Source organism: Triturus cristatus, chromosome 2_1, assembly GCF_964204655.1.
Source record: "Triturus cristatus chromosome 2_1, aTriCri1.1, whole genome shotgun sequence".
NCBI lineage: Eukaryota > Metazoa > Chordata > Amphibia > Caudata > Salamandridae > Triturus > Triturus cristatus.
In genome coordinates, this window is record NC_140581.1 from 115,281,735 (window position 1) to 115,302,766 (window position 21,032).

General features: G+C 47.4%; 1 protein-coding gene across 1 annotated transcript in view; it reads left to right on the forward strand.

Moving 5' to 3' along the window:
• LOC146863850 (E3 ubiquitin-protein ligase TRIM39-like) overlaps positions 1–21,032 on the forward strand; it is a 107,179-nt gene that overhangs the window by 60,848 nt on the left and 25,299 nt on the right. The window contains exons 3-4 of the mRNA XM_085628457.1: positions 10,937–11,167; positions 15,873–15,895. Of these exons, the coding sequence (XP_085484583.1) occupies positions 10,937–11,167; positions 15,873–15,895 (254 nt within the window). The remainder of the gene's footprint in view (positions 1–10,936; positions 11,168–15,872; positions 15,896–21,032) is intronic.

The following is a 21,032-nucleotide window of genomic DNA, read 5'->3' on the forward strand; positions in this document are numbered from 1 at the left end:
ATGATGTCATCAGCATAAAGACTAATCAAATGCTGTTCAGCTTCATAAGTAATGCCCTTAGCCCCGGGGTTATTGCGGAGCCGTTGAGTAAAGGGCTCCATGTAGAGGGCAAACAAGAGGGGTAAAAGGGGACACCATTGTCTCGTGCCCCGGCCAATGTGGAAGTCAATGGATCTGACCCCATTTACTCTAACTAAAGCACAAGGTGAGCTGTAGATGCTCGCTATCCAACTTCAAAGCATGTGCCCATGCCAAAATGTTTAAGAGTTGCAAACAAATAAGGCCAGTTCACCCTGTCAAAAGCTTTCTCCGCGTCTACAGCAAACCGCAAAGCCTCCTCACAGGAACGATTAACTTTGGCATTTAAGTGGCTGAGGGGTTCGGTGTTGTCGCCACACTGCCGGCTTGGAATAAATCCTGCTTGATCTGGGTCTACGAGGCGAGGCATTAGGGAATTGAGGTGCTCAGCTATAATGCTAGCAAACAACTTTGCGTCTATATTCAATAGAGAAATCTGGCGATATGAGCTACAGAGTTTTGGGTCCTTCCCCGCCTTTGGTATGACTGTAATCGAGGCTTGGAGCATAGTTTCATGAAGCGAGCCCGTCTCAGAGAAGGAGTTGAAAAGGCGAGTGAGAATGGGGGCTAGCTCCGCACAGAATGTCTTATAAAAGGCGGCGCTGAACCCATTCGGTCTAGGCGCTTTCCTGGGTTTCAGGTGCGCGATCGCCTAAATACCTTCCTCAGGGCGAATAGGCTCCGCAAGATCAGCAGCATTGCCAGTAGGAAGGGAGGTAACTACAGCTGCATCTAAGTAGGCCTGTGGATCCAACGTGATCGAAGCATCGTTTGTATACAGTTCCGAGTAGTAAGCTCGAAAAGCATCTGCGATTCCAGTGTCGTCGGTGTCACCCACTCCCTCATCACGAGTGATCGCTTTAACCGCTTGCACATGTTGTTTACTACGGAGACAGTGGGCTAACATGCGGCCCCCTCTATTAGTTCCTACGTAATATTTAAATCAAAATCAAATCAAAATCAAATCAGGTGTTTGTTAAGCGCGACTACTCACCCGTAAGGGTCTCAAGGCGCTGGGGGATGTGGGGGGGGGGGGTCGCAGGTTCCAGTCCATCAAGGAGGGGGTCTGTCGAAGAGCCAGGTTTTGAGGTTTCTTGCGAAGATGGGGAGCGATGTTATCTGTCTGAGGTGGAGCGGAAGGTCGTTCCAGGATCTGGCCGTGCGGAAGGAGAAGGAGCGGCCTCCCGATCTGGTCTTTCTGGTGCGGGGGACCACGGCGTAGGAGAGCAGGGCTGATCATAGGGTCCTTTGGGGTGCGTGGAATTTGAGTCGGCTATTCAGGTATGCTGGTCCGGTGTCGTGGAGGGCCTTGTGAGCATGGGTTAGCATCTTGAAGGTGACTCTAGCTTTGATAGGGAGCCAGTGGAGTGTGCGCAGGTGCTGGGAGATGTGGCAGTGTCTTGGTAGGTTGAGGACCAGTCTTGCAGCGGCATTTTGGATGTTCTGTAGCTTATGGGTGAGGTTTTTGTTTATTCCGGCATTGAGTCCGTTGCCGTAATCGAGCCTGCTGGTGACCAGGGCGTGAGTGACGGTCTTTCTGTGTTCGAGGGGGATCCATTTGAAGGTCTTTCGTAGGAGGCGGAGGGTGTGGAAGCAGGAGGACGAGACGGAGTTGATCTAGCGGTCCATTTTGAGCTCTGAGTCCAGGATGATTCCCAGGTTGCGTGCGTGGTCCGTGGGGGTGGGCGGGCTTCCGAGGGGGGAGGGGGGGGAGGGGGGAGGGGGGGGACACCAGGTGTTGTTCCAGGCATCTGGGTTTGGGCCCATGATGAGTACTTCTGTTTTGTTGGTGTTTAGTTGTAGGCAGCTGTTTTTCATCCATTTGGCGACGGCTTCCATGCCTTCTCGAAAGTTGTGTCTGGCGGTGTTGGTTGGATAGGGAGAGGATGAGTTGGGTGTCGTCTGCGTACGGAGGTTCTGACGATGGGGGTGAGCGGAGCCATGTAGATGTTGAAGAGCGTAGGGCTTAGGGAGGACCCCTAGGGGACTCCGCAGGTGGTAGGTGTAGGGTCCGAGAGGAAAGGAGGGAGTCTGACCCGCTGTGTTCTGCCGGAGAGGAAGGAGCGGATCCAGTCGAGGGCCTTGTCTTGGATCCCTGCGTCGTGGAGTCTGCGTATTAGGGTGCGGTGAGAGACTGTGTCGAACGTAGCTGAGAGGTCGAGGAGGATGAGGGCTGCTGTTTCTCCTTTGTCCAGTAAGGTACGGATGTCATCTGTTGCGGCGAGGAGGGCGGTTTCCGTACTGTGTTTTTTTCTGAAGCCGGATTGGGAGTCGTTGTGGATGTTGTGCTCTTCGATGAATGTGGTGAGTTGGCTGTTGATGGCTTTCTCGATGACTTTCGCTGGGAACGGGAGCAGGGAGATGGGTCTGTAGTTTTTGAGGTCAGTGGGGTCCGCCGAGGGTTTCTTCAGGAGGGGGTTGCCCCTTCAGACGTACTATTGCATAAATCCAGGTGTTTAAGGAGAAGCTGCTCTTTTTGAACTTGTCTCCAAATCCGCAGAGCTCCTGAACGCTTATAGATAGCCTCCAGTTCCCGCACCTTTTACTCCAGCACCTCTCTCTTGGCCTTCCTCAATTTATTACCATGTGCTGCCCTAGCTATAAGAGTGACCCGGGCTACTAGCTTCCCGGCCTCCCACGCCGAAGACAGAGCGGTGTTCCCATCGTCATTTAATGATAGATACTCCCGTATAGTGGTCCTAAGTGCGGCCATAGTCGCTGGGGATGACAACATGGTTTCCGAAGGCGGCACGAGGGAGCCCTGCTGCAGACAAGAGAGATATATATCGACAGTGTTATGTGTGCATGATCTGAAAGTGAGCTGGCCTCAATAGTAGAGGAATGAACCCGATCCCAGGCGGAGGGGTAGACTAGGAAATGGTCCAAACGGTCGTAAGTCTTGTGAGCCGCAGAGTAAAAGCTATAATCCCATTCCTCAGGGTGTAGGGCGCGTCACACATCCCGCAATCCTCATTCAAAGGAACTAACTCGCTGGAGGGGGACCCCGAACAACATGTTAACCACCTCAACATTAAAAACAAAGAAACATATGAATTAACAAAAATTGTGCAACATCCATCAATGAGAGGAAGTCTCATTAAGAAAGGGTACCCAAGAGGGCAGGAGTCACTCACCAAGATTGGAGTCGGCCGACCCCATCCCCACCAAGCCCAACGCTGCAGATTCCCCCATCACCTGGAGAAGCCTCAGCTTGGAGGATCAGCAACGTCTCCTTCAGCACCGGAGAGTGACCAGATCACCGCTGACCTTTCTTTGATGATGGTAGCTAAATCAGGGCGAAGATGGTCCGATCTGGGTCCGGCTCTGGACCCACGTCGGCGACCAAGTGGGACCCCCTTCCCGGTAGAGGAGCTCTGGGGTGCCTGCTCGTCGAGATCCAGGTTAAGAAGTTTGCAGGTCTCTGTCAGGGAGCGAAGTTGGTGAAGTTTGCCCTCATAGCGAAAGATGAGGCGAAAGGGATGGTCTCAAGACTATGCTATTCCAGAGGATCGCTGATGGTTAGTCACAGGCCGGAAGTCTCTCCTTTTCTGTAAAGTGCTTGCCGCAAGGTCCTGGAATATTACGGAGAGTGATCTCTAAATTGTAGTGATTGGACAGATCGGGTCGCTTTCAGAATGGCTTCTTTTACATTAAAGTCCAGTACGTAGACTAAAATGTCTGCGGTAGAGCAGTTGGCCTGGCGTGGAGGGTCCACCCAGTGGTATCGGTCCACTTTAGTCACATTTTCTTCGGAGGAGCCCATAACAGCATTAAACAAGGCCTGCACATACCCCTCCAGGTCTGCTCCTTTTGCACCAGTAAGAACCGTCCAGATGTGTATATTAGTCCCCCTTGATCTATTCTCCAGATCCTCTGCATGTGATTGGAGATTGAGTTGTTGGTCTTGTAAACGGATCACTTCCTGTTGAAGCGCGGCAAATTCCTCCCCCTTGGACACCGAGCTTTCCTCCAGGGCAGCCACTCTCTCTCCAACGGCGTCTACATCCCGTCTCACCTCTCACCATCTCACCATCTCACCTCTCTTAAGTCTGCCTGCAGGTCGGTCTTCACCGTCAGGATATCCTCGCGGAGAGAAGCAAATAAAAACTCAAAAAATTCACAAGTCACTGCAACGTCGGCACTTTCTCCTCCTCCGGCCTGCCCCCGGCCTTGTGAGTCCCCAGTAGTCTTCATAAGCAGGTCGCGCACTGACCACTCCTTCTTCGCCTTGGACATCGCCATGGTCTCGACACAGGCGGCTACTGCAAGCCGAGTTGCGATCCGGGCCAAGGAAAGCAGCCCCAGCTATAGCCCCACAGAAGTGCGCTCCAAGACACCAATAACGCTGGGCTCGCATACTTCAAAGCAATGACTGGAGGTGCCAGTGTATAGACCCTTGTTCATGAGACAGGCCCAAACTTCTCAGCCACTGTGCTACAGGGTCAGCTCTCTGAAGGGCCGCTCCCCCCGGCGAAGTTCACAGTCCCCATTCGACCCAATGATCCAGATGTCGTGCCATCTCAGAGGTAGCCCTGGGCCAGGTATCTCAGGTCCATCTGCTCAATCTCCCCTGGGTCCATTTATTCATTTATTTGAAAGTTTTATATAGCGCGAACCAGACCCTTGCGGGTATCAGAGCGCTTTACAGGGTAGGTGTCATAGTTACATAAGTACAAAGTAAATAACATAAGGTTCAGTGCTGGTCCATGATAGTATAAACTTCCTAACATAGATACATGGGTATATGGTACATAACAAACCATTCAATATATATCAAGCAAAATATAGATACAGTTTCCAGGAAACCTGGCTGGACAGTAGACAATAAAAGGTTCTATGTATAAGATACGTTGGGTAGCATAATACCAGTAGTCCATGCTCAAGTGAATTTAGCCATGAGAAGCGATTTCACTTCTTTTTTGAAAGATGCCGTAGAGGGATTAAGTCTAGTTTCTGGGGGTAGAGCATTCCATATTCTGGACGCCATCCCTGAAAAGGTTCGGGTATATGTTTTCTTCTTGTTGAATCTTTGCGGTTTCAGTAGGTTTTTAGCACTTCTTGAAGATCTGACCCCACATGAGGGCGCCAGTTTCTGTACCAAATAGCTAGGTGCGTTGTGGTGAATGGCTTTATGTGTCATACATGCTATTTTCAGACGTATTCTAGCTTCAAAAGGTAGCCAATTAAGGGATTTTAGGTCAGGGGATATGTGGGAGCTTCTTTTGGAGCCAGTGATAAGTCTCGCTGCAGTGTTGATTGAAGCTCTTAGAGGGGCCGTAGCAGCTCTGGGCAGGCCGCAGAGAGAGACACTCCCGTAGTCAACTCTAGGGATGACTAGAGCTTGTACTGCCAGTTTGAAGTCCTTTTCCGGCAGGAAAGGTTTCAGTTTTCTCAGAGTATATATCTGAAAGTTTGCTCCTTTTGTTGTGTTGCTGATGTGTTTTTGCATATTGGGGTTTCTGTCCAGTGTGATTCCCAGCAATTTCGCTGAGTAAACGATGAGAGGTTGGCAGTTGAGTGCAGTAAGGTGTTTGATCCATTCTTGCATTATGGGTACTTGGGCGGGAGGAGCGTTTAGGAGGAATTCGGTTTTTAGGGCATTCAGTTTTAGATGGTTTTCTGCCAGCCAGGTCTGAGTTTTTCCGAGAGTTGTGTTAAGCGCTTTGATGTCTTCTAGGGTATGGATCTTAAGGTATAATTGTGTGTCGTCAGCGTACATGTGATATTGCATGTTAGACGAGTTGATCATTTCAGTGTGTGGTTCCATGAATAAATTGAACAGTGTCGGAGAAAGTGAAGATCCTTGTGGGACTCCTAACGTGACCGGCACGGGTTTGGACAATGAGTGGTTGACCTTAAATCATTGAGATCTGTTTTGGAGGAACAAAGTGAACCGATTTAGAGCTAATCCGGATAATCCCATTCTGTGTTTCAGAAGGTCTATCAGATTATCGTGTTTCACTGTATCAAAGGCCAAGGAAAGGTCTAACAAGATGAGTAAGCAGGCTCCGTTCTGATCTAGGATTTGTAGAGCATCATCAATTATAATGGTCATGGCTGATTCAGTGCGGTGACCTGCACGGAAACCTGATTGGTATTTGTTGAGTAGGTTAAAATGTTCAATATGTCTTACCAACTGGAAGTGAACACATTTTTCTAAGAGTTTGGCCAAGGTAGGGATGTTAGATATAGGGCGGTAGTTGTTTAAGTCCGCAGGGTCAGCCGTAGGTTTCTTTAGAATGGGGGATACCTGCCCGGCTTTGATGCAACCTTGGCGTAAAGAGTTATTTATGAACTTGGTCCAGAGAGGCAGCAGCAGCGGGGTGAAGTCTTTTACGAAGTTTGCAGGGAGAGGGTCAGTGAAGTGATTGGCCGGGTTCAGGGCAGTAAAGCATTTTGAGAATAGATTCTTCATTGTAGGTATTGAAAGAAGACCAAGATGCATTATTTTTTAAGTCGAACATTGATGAGTTTCGCTGTGGGGCATTTAGAAGGGAAGGTGAGGGGTTCGTATGTGAGACAGTGTGTGTGATTAGATCGTTGAGAAGGTCCTTCTTTATGCTATCGGTCTTCTGAGTGAAGAAGGTAGCAAACTCTTCACAATTTGGTCGTGGGCCACATTTATCTTGGGTGCGATGAGGTGCATCCTTCGATTGAGTTTTGATTAACTCGAAAAGTTTTCTGGGACAATTTTTTGCCTGGTCTAATTGGTGTGTGAAGAAGTCTGTTTTAGTGCGCTTGATCTGTCTGTAGTATGCGTTTTTCTTCTTTCTTAGTATCTTGAGATGAATGGCGGATGGAGCTGATCTCCATCTGCGTTCAGTTATTCTTAGGGCTCGTCTGTCCTCGTAGAGCCTTCCATCGTACCAAGGCTTAGAATCTTTTGTGGAGACTCTCTTCAGTTGAAGGGGGGCTACCTCATTTAGTATCATGTTCATGGAATCGAAGTAGTGGTTGGTGAGATCATGAATATCGGATATCCCTTCAGGAGGAAGAAGTAGTTTGTAGCTGGGAGTTGTACTTATGTTAGGGTCAATGTTTTTCAGATCCCTCTTCCATATTTTAGGTCTTGTGGGTTGAACCAAGTTGCATTTTACTGTTTCGTTGATAAAGAAGGTGATGACGTGATGATCTGACAAATCACATGGATGAATCGTACCTAGCTGGATGGAATCAACTTTAGAGACTACTAAATCAATGATTGATCCTTTATCATGTGTAGAGCTGTTGCAAATTTGGGTGAGGTCGAGGTCAGCGAGGAAGTTTTTGAGACTATTGACCACTGCATCATTGGGGTCATTCCAGTGGAGATTGAGGTCTCCGAGAAATATTTGGGTAATTTGATGTCCGGCATTCGTAGAAACTATGTCCATGAAGTGTTCGGTAAAAGTGAGGTTATCGCCTGGTGGGTGATACAGGGTGTGTAGACAGCATACTGGTTTGCCATTGCTATTGATGTCAAGGCATATGTATTCACAAGAAGGGAATACAGGGGATAGGGATTTGTTTACTGAGATATTATTCCGGTGTATGCAACCAATACCACCCCCTGTCTTATCAATTGCATCCAGTCTGATGATGTCATAGTTCGGGGGTACTAGTATGTCAATGATGGGTGTAGAGGATTCCTTTAACCAAGTTTCGGTTAAAATGAGCAAATCAGGTTCTTGTGTCAGAATGAAGTCAGCTATGTCGGTTGCGTGTCTTGAGGCCGATCTATAATTTAGTAGTATACACTTAAGGCGGGCGTAATGTGGGATGTAATGGGTTCCTGAATGAGGGGAACTTGTCTAAGGTTGTTTTCGACGATGCCTCTAGGGTTGTGTTTAGTGGGTCTGTGAGTGTTGGGGGAAATAGTTGGTATTGGAGCCAATTTGGGCGGGTTATCTGGAGGCATAGTGTTGTGATTTTGGTGTGTAGGCTCATATGAATGGAGTAGAGTGAGTAAATCTTTCTCTGATATCGGATTAGTACTACCGGTTGGGCAGGTTGATTCCAAGAAGCAAATAGCAAGGGGTACTAAGGGCCAATACCCCCGGGAGTCGACACCAAGGAACCAGGACCATGGCGATGGTACTGCGGATCAAATCCTACCAAGTAAGACAAAGCCGCCTTGCTCCCAGGGTCCTCCAGCCAGGCTCCCTGTCTCCGCAAGGCTCCCCAGGTCCTGTCAGGCAGTTGTCACACCAAGCTCTCTCCCCTCTAGGTCTTCTCTCTCAGCCAGCTGGGACTTGTCTCATATGGCTACTTTGTGGCAGGCGAGTGGGGACAGCCGTCCCAGGTAATACCGCGCTGTGAGGACAGCCCAGGGGCTTGGCAACTGGAGGAGCATGGGTCTGTGAAGCGATGCACCAAGGCGAGTCCTCTGATTCTGCTCAATCAGAGGCCCAAGACAAAGCACCTCAGGGCCGTCTGCCCAGCGATATGTAAAGTCTGGGGTACAGCACCGGTCGTGCCTTGACCCCTCTTCTCTAGCCGCAGGCCGTGAGCCACTGTCACCCCACCCCACACAGCAGTTTCCCGCCAGGCGGGCAGCCGCTAGCTATCCAGGGGGGGAGGTCTTACTTCTCAAGCCGATGCTCCGGTCCACGCTGCAGGCATCTCAATGCAGCGTCGGTCTCAGGAGAGCTCGCAGCGCCCCCACGTCAACCTTTAACTTCTATGGGCTGCGCAATGGTCACTGCTACAATACCATGCCTCAGTCCGCCAGCAACGACACCACTCAAATCACGTCCGGCAGGCTCCAATTCGCATCGCAGTCCATCGCCTCCGAGGCAGCGCCGCCGCTTAGTGCCAGCAGTGCTGTGTCCTCGGGGCAATGCAAACAAAATTGGGCCCAGCCTCCACTCAACCTCCGAAGCCGCTGGGGTCTCTCCGCTCGTGCAGCCGGATGTTTCCTTTATCCGCCACTGCCCAAGATGGCCACTCTCGGGAGGCCGGGGCTCCGTACTCCTCGGTCTGGGGAAGGTATCGGGTATTGAGGTGAAGCGACTTCACCTGCTCCTGGCACCTCTGGTGCCTCTGTAGAGGGGTTATGGGCGCTTTGTGGATGCTTTAAGGCCGGCGGGGATGGAGCACAAGCAAAGTGCATCCGTTCACTCCGCCATCTTGGCCAGGCCCCCAAAAGTCCAGTTTTAAAGGGTTGCCCTTCTAGACTAAGAAAGACTCAAGGTGCTGGCTTCTCATCACACCAAACTTAGAAAAACACAGAAAGGACTCCAACTTTTTGAGAAATGTCAGATATTTAGTAAGAAGTCCAAGCACTACTTGTAGCTTCTAAGTTCAAGCTGCTTGGTCTTAAAAAGCATAGCCTGTATTTAGCGGTTGTAATCAGTGGCTGCTGCTCTAATTTCTAGGTGGTGGGTCAACGCAAATGCGGGGGGAGGAGCTGAGGGGAAAATAATAAATAAAAACACGTACCTGCCCCTCTGACCGCCGCCTTGGTACTCCTCTCCCGATGCTGTCATGTTGCACAGGCTCCCAGGGGGCATCAGGGCACTGCTCTTATGCTGGTAATTCTATTTACCAGCATGAGGGCAGCACCGTGATTTGCCTGAGGGGGCTGATTTGATGCTCACTCAGGCACAGGGAGCCAACCTCGCTGAGGATGTGGCCTAACGGCTAGGGCAGTCGACCTCGAAGCTGGGGAACCGGGTTCCAGTTTTGGTAGGGATGCTCAACATCCTGTGATTCTGGGCATATCACTTAATCTCCCCATGCCTAACAAAAATGAATGTGTCCGTCTACAACGCAACTGGTGCTCATGTAAAGCGCTCTGATATCTTCGGGTCTAGTTTGCGCTATATAAAACAATTTTATTTTTTTTAAACACAGCTGGGTTGTAGAAACATAAGTGTGCATGTCTGTTTGGCTGGCCTAAGGCGGGCAGCCAAACTGACATGCGAACTTACAAGTGCGGAGCTCTCCTACCTACTGTGACGTGACGCACGTCAGGATGGCCCCACCCTAACCTCAGCTGGCAGTAAGAAATATGAAATGATAATAAAAGGGTTTTATTAACATTTTATTTTTCATTGGGCAGCGGTCCTCTGCCATAACGGAGGAGCGGCCACTGATTGCAATCAGCATTGCCCCTTCTAATTATATGTGTCTGTCTTTGACACAAACCCAAATCTTGTTATCCAGGCATGTGAGTAATTGGCTACACATTATATTGTGTGTCCAACATGCGTTTGTACCTGCGACAGTATTGGCTGTCGGCAGTTGGCGTCGGCAGATTTATGGAGACGGGCCCTCATTTCTTGAAAATGGCGGCCACTGGAACTGCTGCATTTTAGGCTGATTGGAGATAAGTTTTCTTTTTAGGTAAGACTGCCAGCAGAGATTTTAAATAGTTTAAATGAGAACAGACTTAGGGCCTGATTATGATCTTGGCGGATGGGATACTCATGACAGATATTCTGTCCGCAGTATCACAAGTTCCTTAGGATATCATGGAATTGTAATTGGGTGGATGGGATATCATCACGCGTGTGACGGAGTAACCCTGTCTGCCATGATCGTAATCAGGCCCTTAGTTTTGTATTAAATTGCTTTCCTAGGGACAGTGGCATTTATGTATGTTTAGGAGGGATGCTTTTTCCCTGTAGTTACCAAGGCAAGTCAGTGGTTGTGCAGAATACTTATGACTGTATTTTTCTGTTCTTCTTGCTGATATACGTTTAGATGGCACAGAAGGCCTGCAACTTGAATGCTTTGCGGCACAGGGGAAATGGGAGTTAAATGTTATACCTTGCACTTTGTAGTTTTTCAGTTAATTTGGGGGACTATAGTTTTCATCTTCTGATTTAAAGTGGAGAAGCAAACACTAATGCTCCTCTTTATTTGTATATCAAAGACTCAGATAGCGAAGGAGAAGCAGAGAACCCTGGTGGAGTTTGATCGACTGTACCAGACTCTGAGAAATGAGGAACAGATGATTCTCAGTCACCTTGAAGAGATGGACAAGAAGATCACCGTGGCAAGAAATGCAAACATGACCAAACTTTCAGAGGACATTATGCTTCTCGACAAATTGATAGTGGAGATGCAAGAGAAGCTGACGTGGCCTGCAGAAGAGTTCCTAAAGGTGAGTTTTTGGAGCTTGGTGCATTTATCAGAACTATGAGAAGATATTTTACAGAGTCTTATTTTAACATAGAAGCAGTGGCCTGGGGCCTAGTCTGAATGTCCCTTTACTAGAGTGAGACACTGCAGCCAATGGGAGCACCCATCTCGTGCAGGAGAGGATGGCAAGTTACACTCTATTTGGACAGGTCTATGAAGGGGTGAGAGGACATGCTACCCCCCATTGGCTGTTGGATGCTCCTCAGCAGGTAATAACTAGTAGCCAAGACTTGGGGTGAAACCTGAGGGTGTCACCGAAGAGTATTTTGAGTTAAGAAGTTATGATCACTGCTTAATAATTCTACTGGCAAGAGCTGCAAAATCCAAAAGCAATACCCTGCCAATGCCCGTAGGTGAGTAAGTAACTTTAGATTTATACATCATGTTTTTTTCCTTTGATGAGATTGCTCCTTTTTGTTATGAGGATGGCCATGGTGATGGAAGGATGCAGTCCTGAGACCATCAGCATCCCATGCACATTTTGAGTTAAGAAGTTATGATCACTGCTTAATAATTCTACTGGCAAGAGCTGCAAAATCCAAAAGCAATACCCTGCCAATGCCCGTAGGTGAGTAAGTAACTTTAGATTTATACATCATGTTTTTTTCCTTTGATGAGATTGCTCCTTTTTGTTATGAGGATGGCCATGGTGATGGAAGGATGCAGTCCTGAGACCATCAGCATCCCATGCACACTCTTCAGGGTTGTTCAAAGTTACTTTACCCCAATGCAACACACCAACAGTTGATTAACCCTCAATGGAGCATGGAAGCCATAGTTCAAATATAGGACTTATTCTCTTTTTTCACTGCAAATGTTGGAAATATTAGGCCTACTTTTGCTCTGTTCAACCCCATCGCCCCTCTGTCCTCTACCACCACTACCATGAAAGAGCAAGCCCTAACCAAGAGTTTCTCCTTCACTGCCTTCACTGGGATCAACCCTGACAAACCCGGCATGTAGAATCCCATTCAGTTCTACCAACTTTCATTTCTGCCCCATTGCCTCTTTTTCTACAAGTTTAGAAGGAGAGCTCTTGGTCAGAAAATAGATGGTTCTGCAGATTTCAAGGAGGGTATATTCAGCACGCGCATACAATCGTATTGCTTCATGGTGGCCGGCATTCTTCCTGCCTTGAAAGAGCTGATAATAAGTTGCTAAAGTCAAGGGGTTTTGGTATCTTTATTTTTAATGATAAGCTTGAGAAGGCAAATGCCATTTGGTGAACCAGGGGTTTGCTTGCCAGAAACAATTTATCAAAAAGAGCATAAGGTTAGCAGAGACGAGGAACAGACTGGTCTAACAGAGTTCTTTCAGATAAGCCAGATGATGTACCTCTAATGCCTTACGCGTCCTTCTGAAGGAAGATAGCAAAAGTTTCAACCAAAGAAGTTGAGGGTTCAATTTTATAAAAAGGCTGTTGTATTCACCGATACCACTAATTTTAAACCTAGCTTATAAGATGCTCATAGATGTATGATTTTGGAAGAGTAAAACAGTTATTTTCTTAGATGAGCTAACATATAGGTTTAAGTAGACTGGAAACGCGCAGAAGTGAAGCCCCTCCACAAGAAACCCTCTGCTGACCCAATGGACCTAAAAAACTACCGACCCATCTCTCTCATTCCCTTTGTGGCCAAAGTCACAAAGAAGATTGTCAACGTCCAGCTGACTAACTTCATTGAAAAGAACGTCATCCTTGACCCTTCCCAATCTGGATTCCGCAGCAACCATAGCACCGAGACCACCCTCCTCGCCACCACAGACGACATCCACATGCTTCTCGACCAAGGCCACACTGCAGCCCTCATCCTACTAGACCTCTCCGCAGCCTTCGGCAATGTCTCCCACCGCACTCTCACAGCCAGACTCCACGACGCCGGCATACGGGCACCCGCCATCAACTGGCTCCACTACTTCCTTGCCGGCAGACCCCAAAGGATTAGACTAACACCCTTCCTCTCCAAACCCACAGAGATCAACTGCGGAGTACCCCAAGGATCATCACTCAGTCCCACACTCGTCAACATCTACATGGCCCCCCTTGCCGGCATTGTCAGACAGCATAGACTCAGCATAGTATCCTATGCCGACGACACCCAGCTCATCCTCTCCCTCACAAAGGAACTCAACGCCACCAGACTCAGCTTCCATGAAGGAATGAAAGATGTTGCATCCTGGATGAGCATCAGCTGTCTGAAGCTCAATTCAGAGAAGACAGAAGTTCACGTCCTCTGACCCATCCCCTCAGCCGGGGACAACACCTGGTGGCCCACCGTCCTCGGCACCCTCCACCCCCACGGACCACGCCCGGAACCTTGGCATCATACTTGACTCCTCCCTCACCATGACCCGCCAGATCAGCACCGTCGCCTCCACCTGTTTCAACACCCTCCACATCCTTCGTAAGACCTTCAAATGGATTCCCCCTCAATCCAGAAAAACCATCACCCACGCACTCATAACTAGCAGACTGGACTACGGAAACGCCCTCCACGCTGGAATCAACAAATTCCTGCTATGCAAACTCCAGACCCTCCAGAACACCGTGGCCAGACTCGTCCTCGGCATCCCATGACATGATCCCACCCAAATACCTCAACTAAAGATCTCCTTCTACGTACCCAAGAGAAACCTCTGCTCCGCCGACCGCGCCCTAGTAGAAACCCCGCACATCTGCTGATCCAGAGCGGGTGGAAGAGCCTTCTCCTACATCGCGGCAAAGGCCTGGAGCAAGCTCCCGGTCAACATCAGACGCTCTCCACCCTGCACACCTTCAGGAAGAGCCTGATGATCTGGCTCTTTGGCTGACTCGGAGCTGCACCCCCCTCCCCCCAGTGCCTTGAGACCCTCACAGGTGAGTAGTGTGCTTCACAATTCCCTGATTGATTGATTGATTGATTGAGTAGTTAGTAAATTATAATTATTGTGGCCTCTTTTTCTTGTAACCCTGTTTAAGTTTAGAGAGCACAAGCCTTCCCTTTTTAAAGAAAGACACTGTTGAGGAATTTGGCCTTCAGTTTAATTGAAAGAGATGAGAGTCACATCTTACAAAGCTAAGGCCAATCATTTTTCAACAGTCTGTTTCAGTCAAATTGTATGTAGTTACATTTTAATAGATGACCTCGGAAAAGGTTTTATTTGAGACTTTTTCCAGGGGCTAGTGGCCTTAGAAGTTAAAGGTATAGCCCTTGTGATGCTAATGTGGTGTGACCAGGCATGGCACTAGATATACTAGAACACCAACATTTTTCAAATTTGGTCAAACAAATTAATTAAATTCATGACATATTTGAGCGAGGAGGAGGCGCTGACGGATACATTAAGGGGTCAATTACGAGCCCGTTTGGAAGGGCTCTGAATCGGATTCGGGTTTGCTGAATCCAATTCAGAACCCTTGTTCCTGACCGAATCGTACACAGTTCCCAACTACCGACTATGATGCATTTAAACCGGTAGGGCTGTCCGAATCGGTTCCGAAAGGCATTTGGACAGGTCGCGTCTTTCGGAGCCAACTCGTACAGCTCTATGGTTTCTGAGCGAGCGATTATTATGACCGTTTCGGACAGCTGTTCCGTTTTGGTTTCTCCGGAACGAATCAGCTGCCGGAATCTGTCTTTGAGGGCCCGTAGCAGGCCCCCCTTCACCCGGGGCCCTCCGAATCGGGTCCGTGGGGGTACCAAAGGGACCCCCCTTTGCAACCATGTAGAGTGTGGCACCAAGGTTTTCCCCAGCCACCCCTTTCTTCAATGGGAGCCTGTGTTCTCGTTCGGAACACAGGCTCCCATTGAAGTCAATAAGAGTCCGACTGAATCGTATCCGAAGCATCCGGGTACATCCAAATTGCTTAGGTCGGACTCACCCAATCCGAGTCATCCGGAAATCATTCCTGGACCGATTCGGTAGGAATTCTTTCCAGATGAGATTGTAATCGGCCTCTAAATATTACTTTGTATGTGAATAGAAAAATAGTTATATCTGGTGTTAGCAGAGATTCTGTCCAACCACTGAACACTTGGGCCATCCACAAAGGCTGAAAACTATTTAAATGAGGTCTTCAGACGGGAATTTTACTGTTCTGCTATTGAACAGGCTCTTTCATAGATTGTATTTTGGTAGCAGATGCCACACTCATTCGAATTTGTTAGGAGGAAATGTTTAAACTTTGCTAAAACTCACCCAGACTCCGGTCTCTGTAGTAGGCAGGTTGAAAGAAACATCAGATGTTGCGAAAACTAATTTTATTTTATGGTTCTTGAATAAAGAAAGTGTCATTATAGTGACAGAATTATGTATACTTTATACAATGGCAGAATGTTAAGCTAATAAACCTACTGCAAATGATATATAGCATCCTGAAGGAGTGCCGCCCTACAGCCTCAATGACCGAAACTCATTTAAATCCTTGTTTTGTGAGAGTGGAGACACTGGCAGGTGCCGAGGGCTTTCCTGAAGTGGAACAAAGGCTGATGGCTGAGTACTGTAATCAAGATATCTGGGGACAAGAAATTATATTTTTCAGTTGTTTTCGCAAGAGTGCCAAACCTTTTTCTTAGTTTTTGGGGTTATCTCCAGTAGATAAAAAAGGGAAATGCTGAAACACGAAGTTTATGAACTCTTTCAACAAAGCTATCCATAAATCTTACTATTTCTTTTTTACTTTGCAGGATGTGAAAGATGCCCTGAAAAGGTACAGTTTTATTGATGTTTCTTTCTATATGTATATTACCATCCATCCTTTTCAGCATTATCTAGTGTTGAAGAGAGCGGTGTAGATACAAAGCCTTACATAACATCACAGTGCCTAAAGAGTACCTAATCATATGACAGTAAAAAAGACTAAGGGGCATATCAACAAGCCGGCGATAAAAAGTGATCGCCGCTTTTGCGTCCGTTTTTGGACGAAAAGCGGCAATAATTTTATCACCCTATCAGCATGGTCACGCTAACGCGTGAATCCATGCTTCAGCGTCCATTTTCTGATCGCCTCACCTCGCATCGCTAATGAGATGCGAGGTAGGCGTTCCCGTGAGAAATACAGCGAAAATAATCACTAACGAAGGATCTCCCTATTAACAAGGGAATCGCTAACCGGCCTAGCGACATTAAAAGTAGCGCTAACTGGCTTTATCGCCGGTTCCTTACACCTGCTAAATCTTTGACTTAGCCATGTTTAACATAGGAGGTGGATCGTCATGCTGAGTCCACATCTCCCTATCACCGATGTTTTTCACTGTCGCTGCTTTTTTATCGCAGGTTATCCTGCGTTATTGCCCCTTATCGCCGCTATTGCCGTGATTTCTATCGCCTCGGCGATGCGCCTTGCTGATAGTGCGCTCACCGGGCGATAGAATCCGTCGATAGGCGGCATTAATTTTGTGCACGCTAAACACAGCCAGCGATAATTATCGCTGGCCGTTGATGATATGCCCTCAAATGATGCAAAACCTGAATATCTTAAAGCATGATTTGTATTTCAGGACATATATAAATACCAGGTTATATCAATGGACAGGCGAACGGAGCTTAGAAGCCTTATCGACCATCCAGTTGAGGAAAAGAGGAAAGCGGATTGAACTGCTACCCCCAGAAATGTATCCCCACACCAAACAAATCCAAACTGTAGCTTAGCTACCATGACTTTTATCTTTTTTCCCCCAAGAAAGCACAAAATCTACAGAAAGAGACAGGAATCTGTTGTGCATCCTTGTTGGGTTTGACAGGATGGTGCATAAGCTAAGCCTTACATTCTCAGAGAAGAAATAAAATAATCTAAACATATAAACCAAATTAAAGGAGATCTAACGGATATATATTATGAGAGTAAAATTCCTACAGGGAAAGAGTGCCTTGCAGAAAGCAGCGCTTGTGCAGTGAAAGGGTCAATTTACAAGGCCGAGGAATGGAGGGAGGGGAGGCAACATCAGTAAATATTGTCCCTTAATGCCTAGGGAATTCATTACAGAAGAAAGCAATGAAAACACACAAGAGAATGACATAGAGAGTGGGGCAGTGCTTGGGGTCTTTTGCATCAGCATTGGGCAACATCTACTGTTACAAATGTTATTCTGAGGCAAGCAGTGCAGATTGTGATCTGAATATGAGGAGGCAGACAAGTTGTCAGTGGTGTAAAAGAAAGGAAAATAAATCGAACAACAGATGTAATAAAGCCACAGGAATATCCAAGAGCATCCAAAGAAATATGCAATACAAAATAAAGAATATAAAGAGAGCCAATATAAAGAGAGTGCTTCAGCTTTAGCAGGCTTTTAATACATTTAAGACAAGCATTTTCAATGCAATAGGGCTCTCATTTGCAAGATTTTAAACCCTTTTCTTTGTAAATGACAATGCCTTTTATTTATCAGTTTTGATAATCAATACATAAATAAAAGGCGTTGTCATTTACAATGCCAATAGCTCAAAATCTTGTAAATGCAAGAACTTGGCCACCATTGTCCCGGGCTGCTTGGAAAGTAAAAGCACGCATGGCGCGCTGAAAGTTGCAGGCAAGTATGTCATATCTGCAGTAGGAGAAACACATTAAAGAAAATAGTGCTTACAGACTAAATAAGATATACTGTGTAGCAACTGAAGTGAAAGGGCCAGTCCTCATGGGAGGTTACAAATGAAGACACAGCGGTACTAAGGAGGGACTAACAAGCCTATTAACGAATCAGAAGCCAGCATTTACAAAGGACAATGACACAAGCCAATGAAAAATATGAGTGAAGAGTGGGCGGAGCTTCAAGTCAATACTCAAAAACAGCATGCATCGCAGAGCAGCGCAGGTGCCTCTCAGACTCAACCTAAAAAAACGAGAGGTTGGTTTATGCCCGGAAGAAGCATGTTCAGTTTCAACTGGAACAAAAGTAGCTGTGGGAAAAGAGAGCTCTTGACTGTACATACGGTAGTCATTAAGAGAGAACCTGTCATAGAATGAGGACAGGTGGATGGCCAATCACATTTGCACAACTGCTTGGAGGGAACTTTGAGCTGAGAATTGGCCACGCGAATTCAACTAAAACCAGGAAGTGATCAGACTAACCGACTTGTCTAAGGATGCTATTTGGTAACTGGCTGGGAGTTCCTAAGATCACGTGTGGAGTGTGACCTTGCATATGTGAGGTTCTCTGGTCCAGGAATGAAGGTTGATTGAGTGGAGATGGACCTCAGACTTGCTTGGGCTGTTTTGCATAGGGGCTCTACATGGAGATTGAAATCACCAGGTACAATAGCTGTTGTTCTAGGTAAGAGCGGCAGCCATAGCAAATTTCAGCAAAACAAACAAACAAAAAAGAGTTCTGTATCCTGACGGGCAAGCTATCAGAATCCGTCACCATGACGTCAGCAGATACCTGTATATTTAACATTTCACTAAGGTTACAAGAAAGTCTGCACCACGTCCCCCACAGTCATCTGGGTAGATTTTTAATTTTTATCTTGAAGTCTAAAGGTATGGCCTCCATAACTGTAAAGCTAGCACATTCATTAAGGCAGGCTTTCTTTATACAAAAATATGCTCCATCCCTTATGCTTATCTCCAGAAATGCATACGGGGCATACAAGTATTGGGCGTAAGTTAGGGTGCTCCACACAGGCTCAGGTGATGTGTGGGCACTTTTGCGGCATTCAAACAGTTAAATGTCTGTCAGAGTGAGGGCAGCAGAGATACCCCCCTCCCCTGGTGGGGTGCCTCCCTTGAGGACATATTGGAGATGCTGCTTGCTGATTGACAGTTTCCTGCAGGAGCATGACAACCATTCAAGATCTTCTAATATTGTATACATTTACAAATGTACAATTTACTAACTGTACCAAGAAACTTCCCTCTAGCTGTTGAAGAAACTAAACCCCAACTTATTGTGCTTTGCAGTCACTCAGATTATAGTTCCATAGCCTTTAAAATGTATGTCCACTAATATTAGTGAAAATAATGCACGGGTTATAGTCGCTTTTAAAACGACAGTCACTTAAATAGCACTTTCGCTATCCCGAGCGCCCCGGAGTGTAGTGGCACTCTTATCTGTCCACGTTTCTTGAGTCGTCCCCCTGTATGTCTAGTAAGATAAGACAGTGTGCACCCCCTGCCAATGAGAACATACCTCCCCTGAAAGGTACACTCAACGCTCCTGCACAGCTTCAGCCAGCTCTGCGACTCCTTTAGAAGATTCTAGCATCGAATACACATTAGCAATACAGGCCTCCACCTGCCTCATGGTTGCTCATCTCATGAGTTTCGGATGGTGTGCCTGCTTGGGTCATGTCGTCACTGCTGCACGTTTGGAACAAACACTCTCCAATAGTTGAAGAGCCATGTTGTTGACGCCTCCAATGGAATGTCCAAGTGACTGCCCCAAACGTCCTTCTATAGGCCAACGCCAGATCCTCCATATCACCCTCCACTCCTATGGGAGTGGAGGGTGATATGGCAGAAAGGTGACCTACGGAAGCGGAGGGTGGTATGACAGAAAGATGACTTACGGAAGCGGAGGGTGATATGGCAGAAAGGTGACCTACGGAAGTGGAGGGTGATATGGCAGAAAGGGGACCTACGGAAGCGGAGGGTGAAATGGCTGAAAGGTGACGTACGGAAGCGGAGGGTGATATGGCAGAAAGGTGACCTACGGAAGTGGAGGGTGATATGGCAGAAAGGTGACCTACGGAAGCAGAGAGTGATATGGCAGAAAGGTGACCTACGGAAGCAGAGAGTGATATGGCAGAAAGGTGACCTACGGAAGCAGAGAGTGATATGGCAGAACAGGGACCTACGGAAGTGGAGGGTGATATGGCAGAAAGGGGACCTATGGAAGTGGAGGGTGATATGGCAGAAAGGTGACCTATGGGAGTGGAGGGTGATATGGCAGAACAGGGACCTACGGAAGCGGAGGGTGATATGGCAGAAAGATGACTTACGGAAGCGGAGGGTGATATAGCCGAAAAGTGTCCTGTGGAGGGTGATATGGCAGAAAGATGACTTACGGAAGCGGAGGGTGATATGGCAGAAAGGTGACCTACGGAAGTGGAGGGTGATATGGCAGAAAGGGGACCTACGGAAGCAGAGAGTGACATGGCAGAAAGGTGACCTACGAAAGCAGAGAGTGATATGGCAGAAAGGTGACCTACGGAAGTGGAGGGTGATATGACAGAAAGGTCATCCATTGAAGTGGAGGGTGATATGGCAGAAAGGTGATCTACGGAAGTGGAGGGTGATATGGCAGAAAGGTGACCCATGGAAGTGGAGGGTGATATGGCAGAAAGGTGACCTACGGAAGTGGAGGGTGATATGGCAGAAAGGTGATTTACGGAAGTGGAGGGTGATATGGCAGAAAGGTGACCTATGGAAGTGGAGGGTGATATGGCAGAAAGGTGGCCTTTGGAAGTGGAGGGTGATATGGCAGAAAGGTGACCACGGAAGTGGAGGGTGATATGGCAGAAAGGTGACCTATGGAAGTGGAGGGTGATATGGCTTCGGTAGTCCTCTGGTTTAGCACATTGTCGCCAGACTTTAGACCAGAGTTGACACAGCCGCTAGAAGGATACGTGTTAATGGCCACATGCACAGTCACCTCTGGCAGTAACGGGATCCAACTTTAGTCACCATGCCCTAGTTTGCTAGGTTGGGAATTTCAATTTCTTGTCCTTCAGGTTCTTTTTAAACTGTATTTGGATAAAGTATTGTTTGTAATGACTTTGATTTAAGATCTCGGAGCATTGAACTAGTCTGATTATGAGTTGTCTTCACATGATGCTTCATAAGGTTTTGTCCTATTTTCATGTTGACCAGGAAGTTGTTGCCTCTTATTTTTCCTCAAGATGTTTTATAG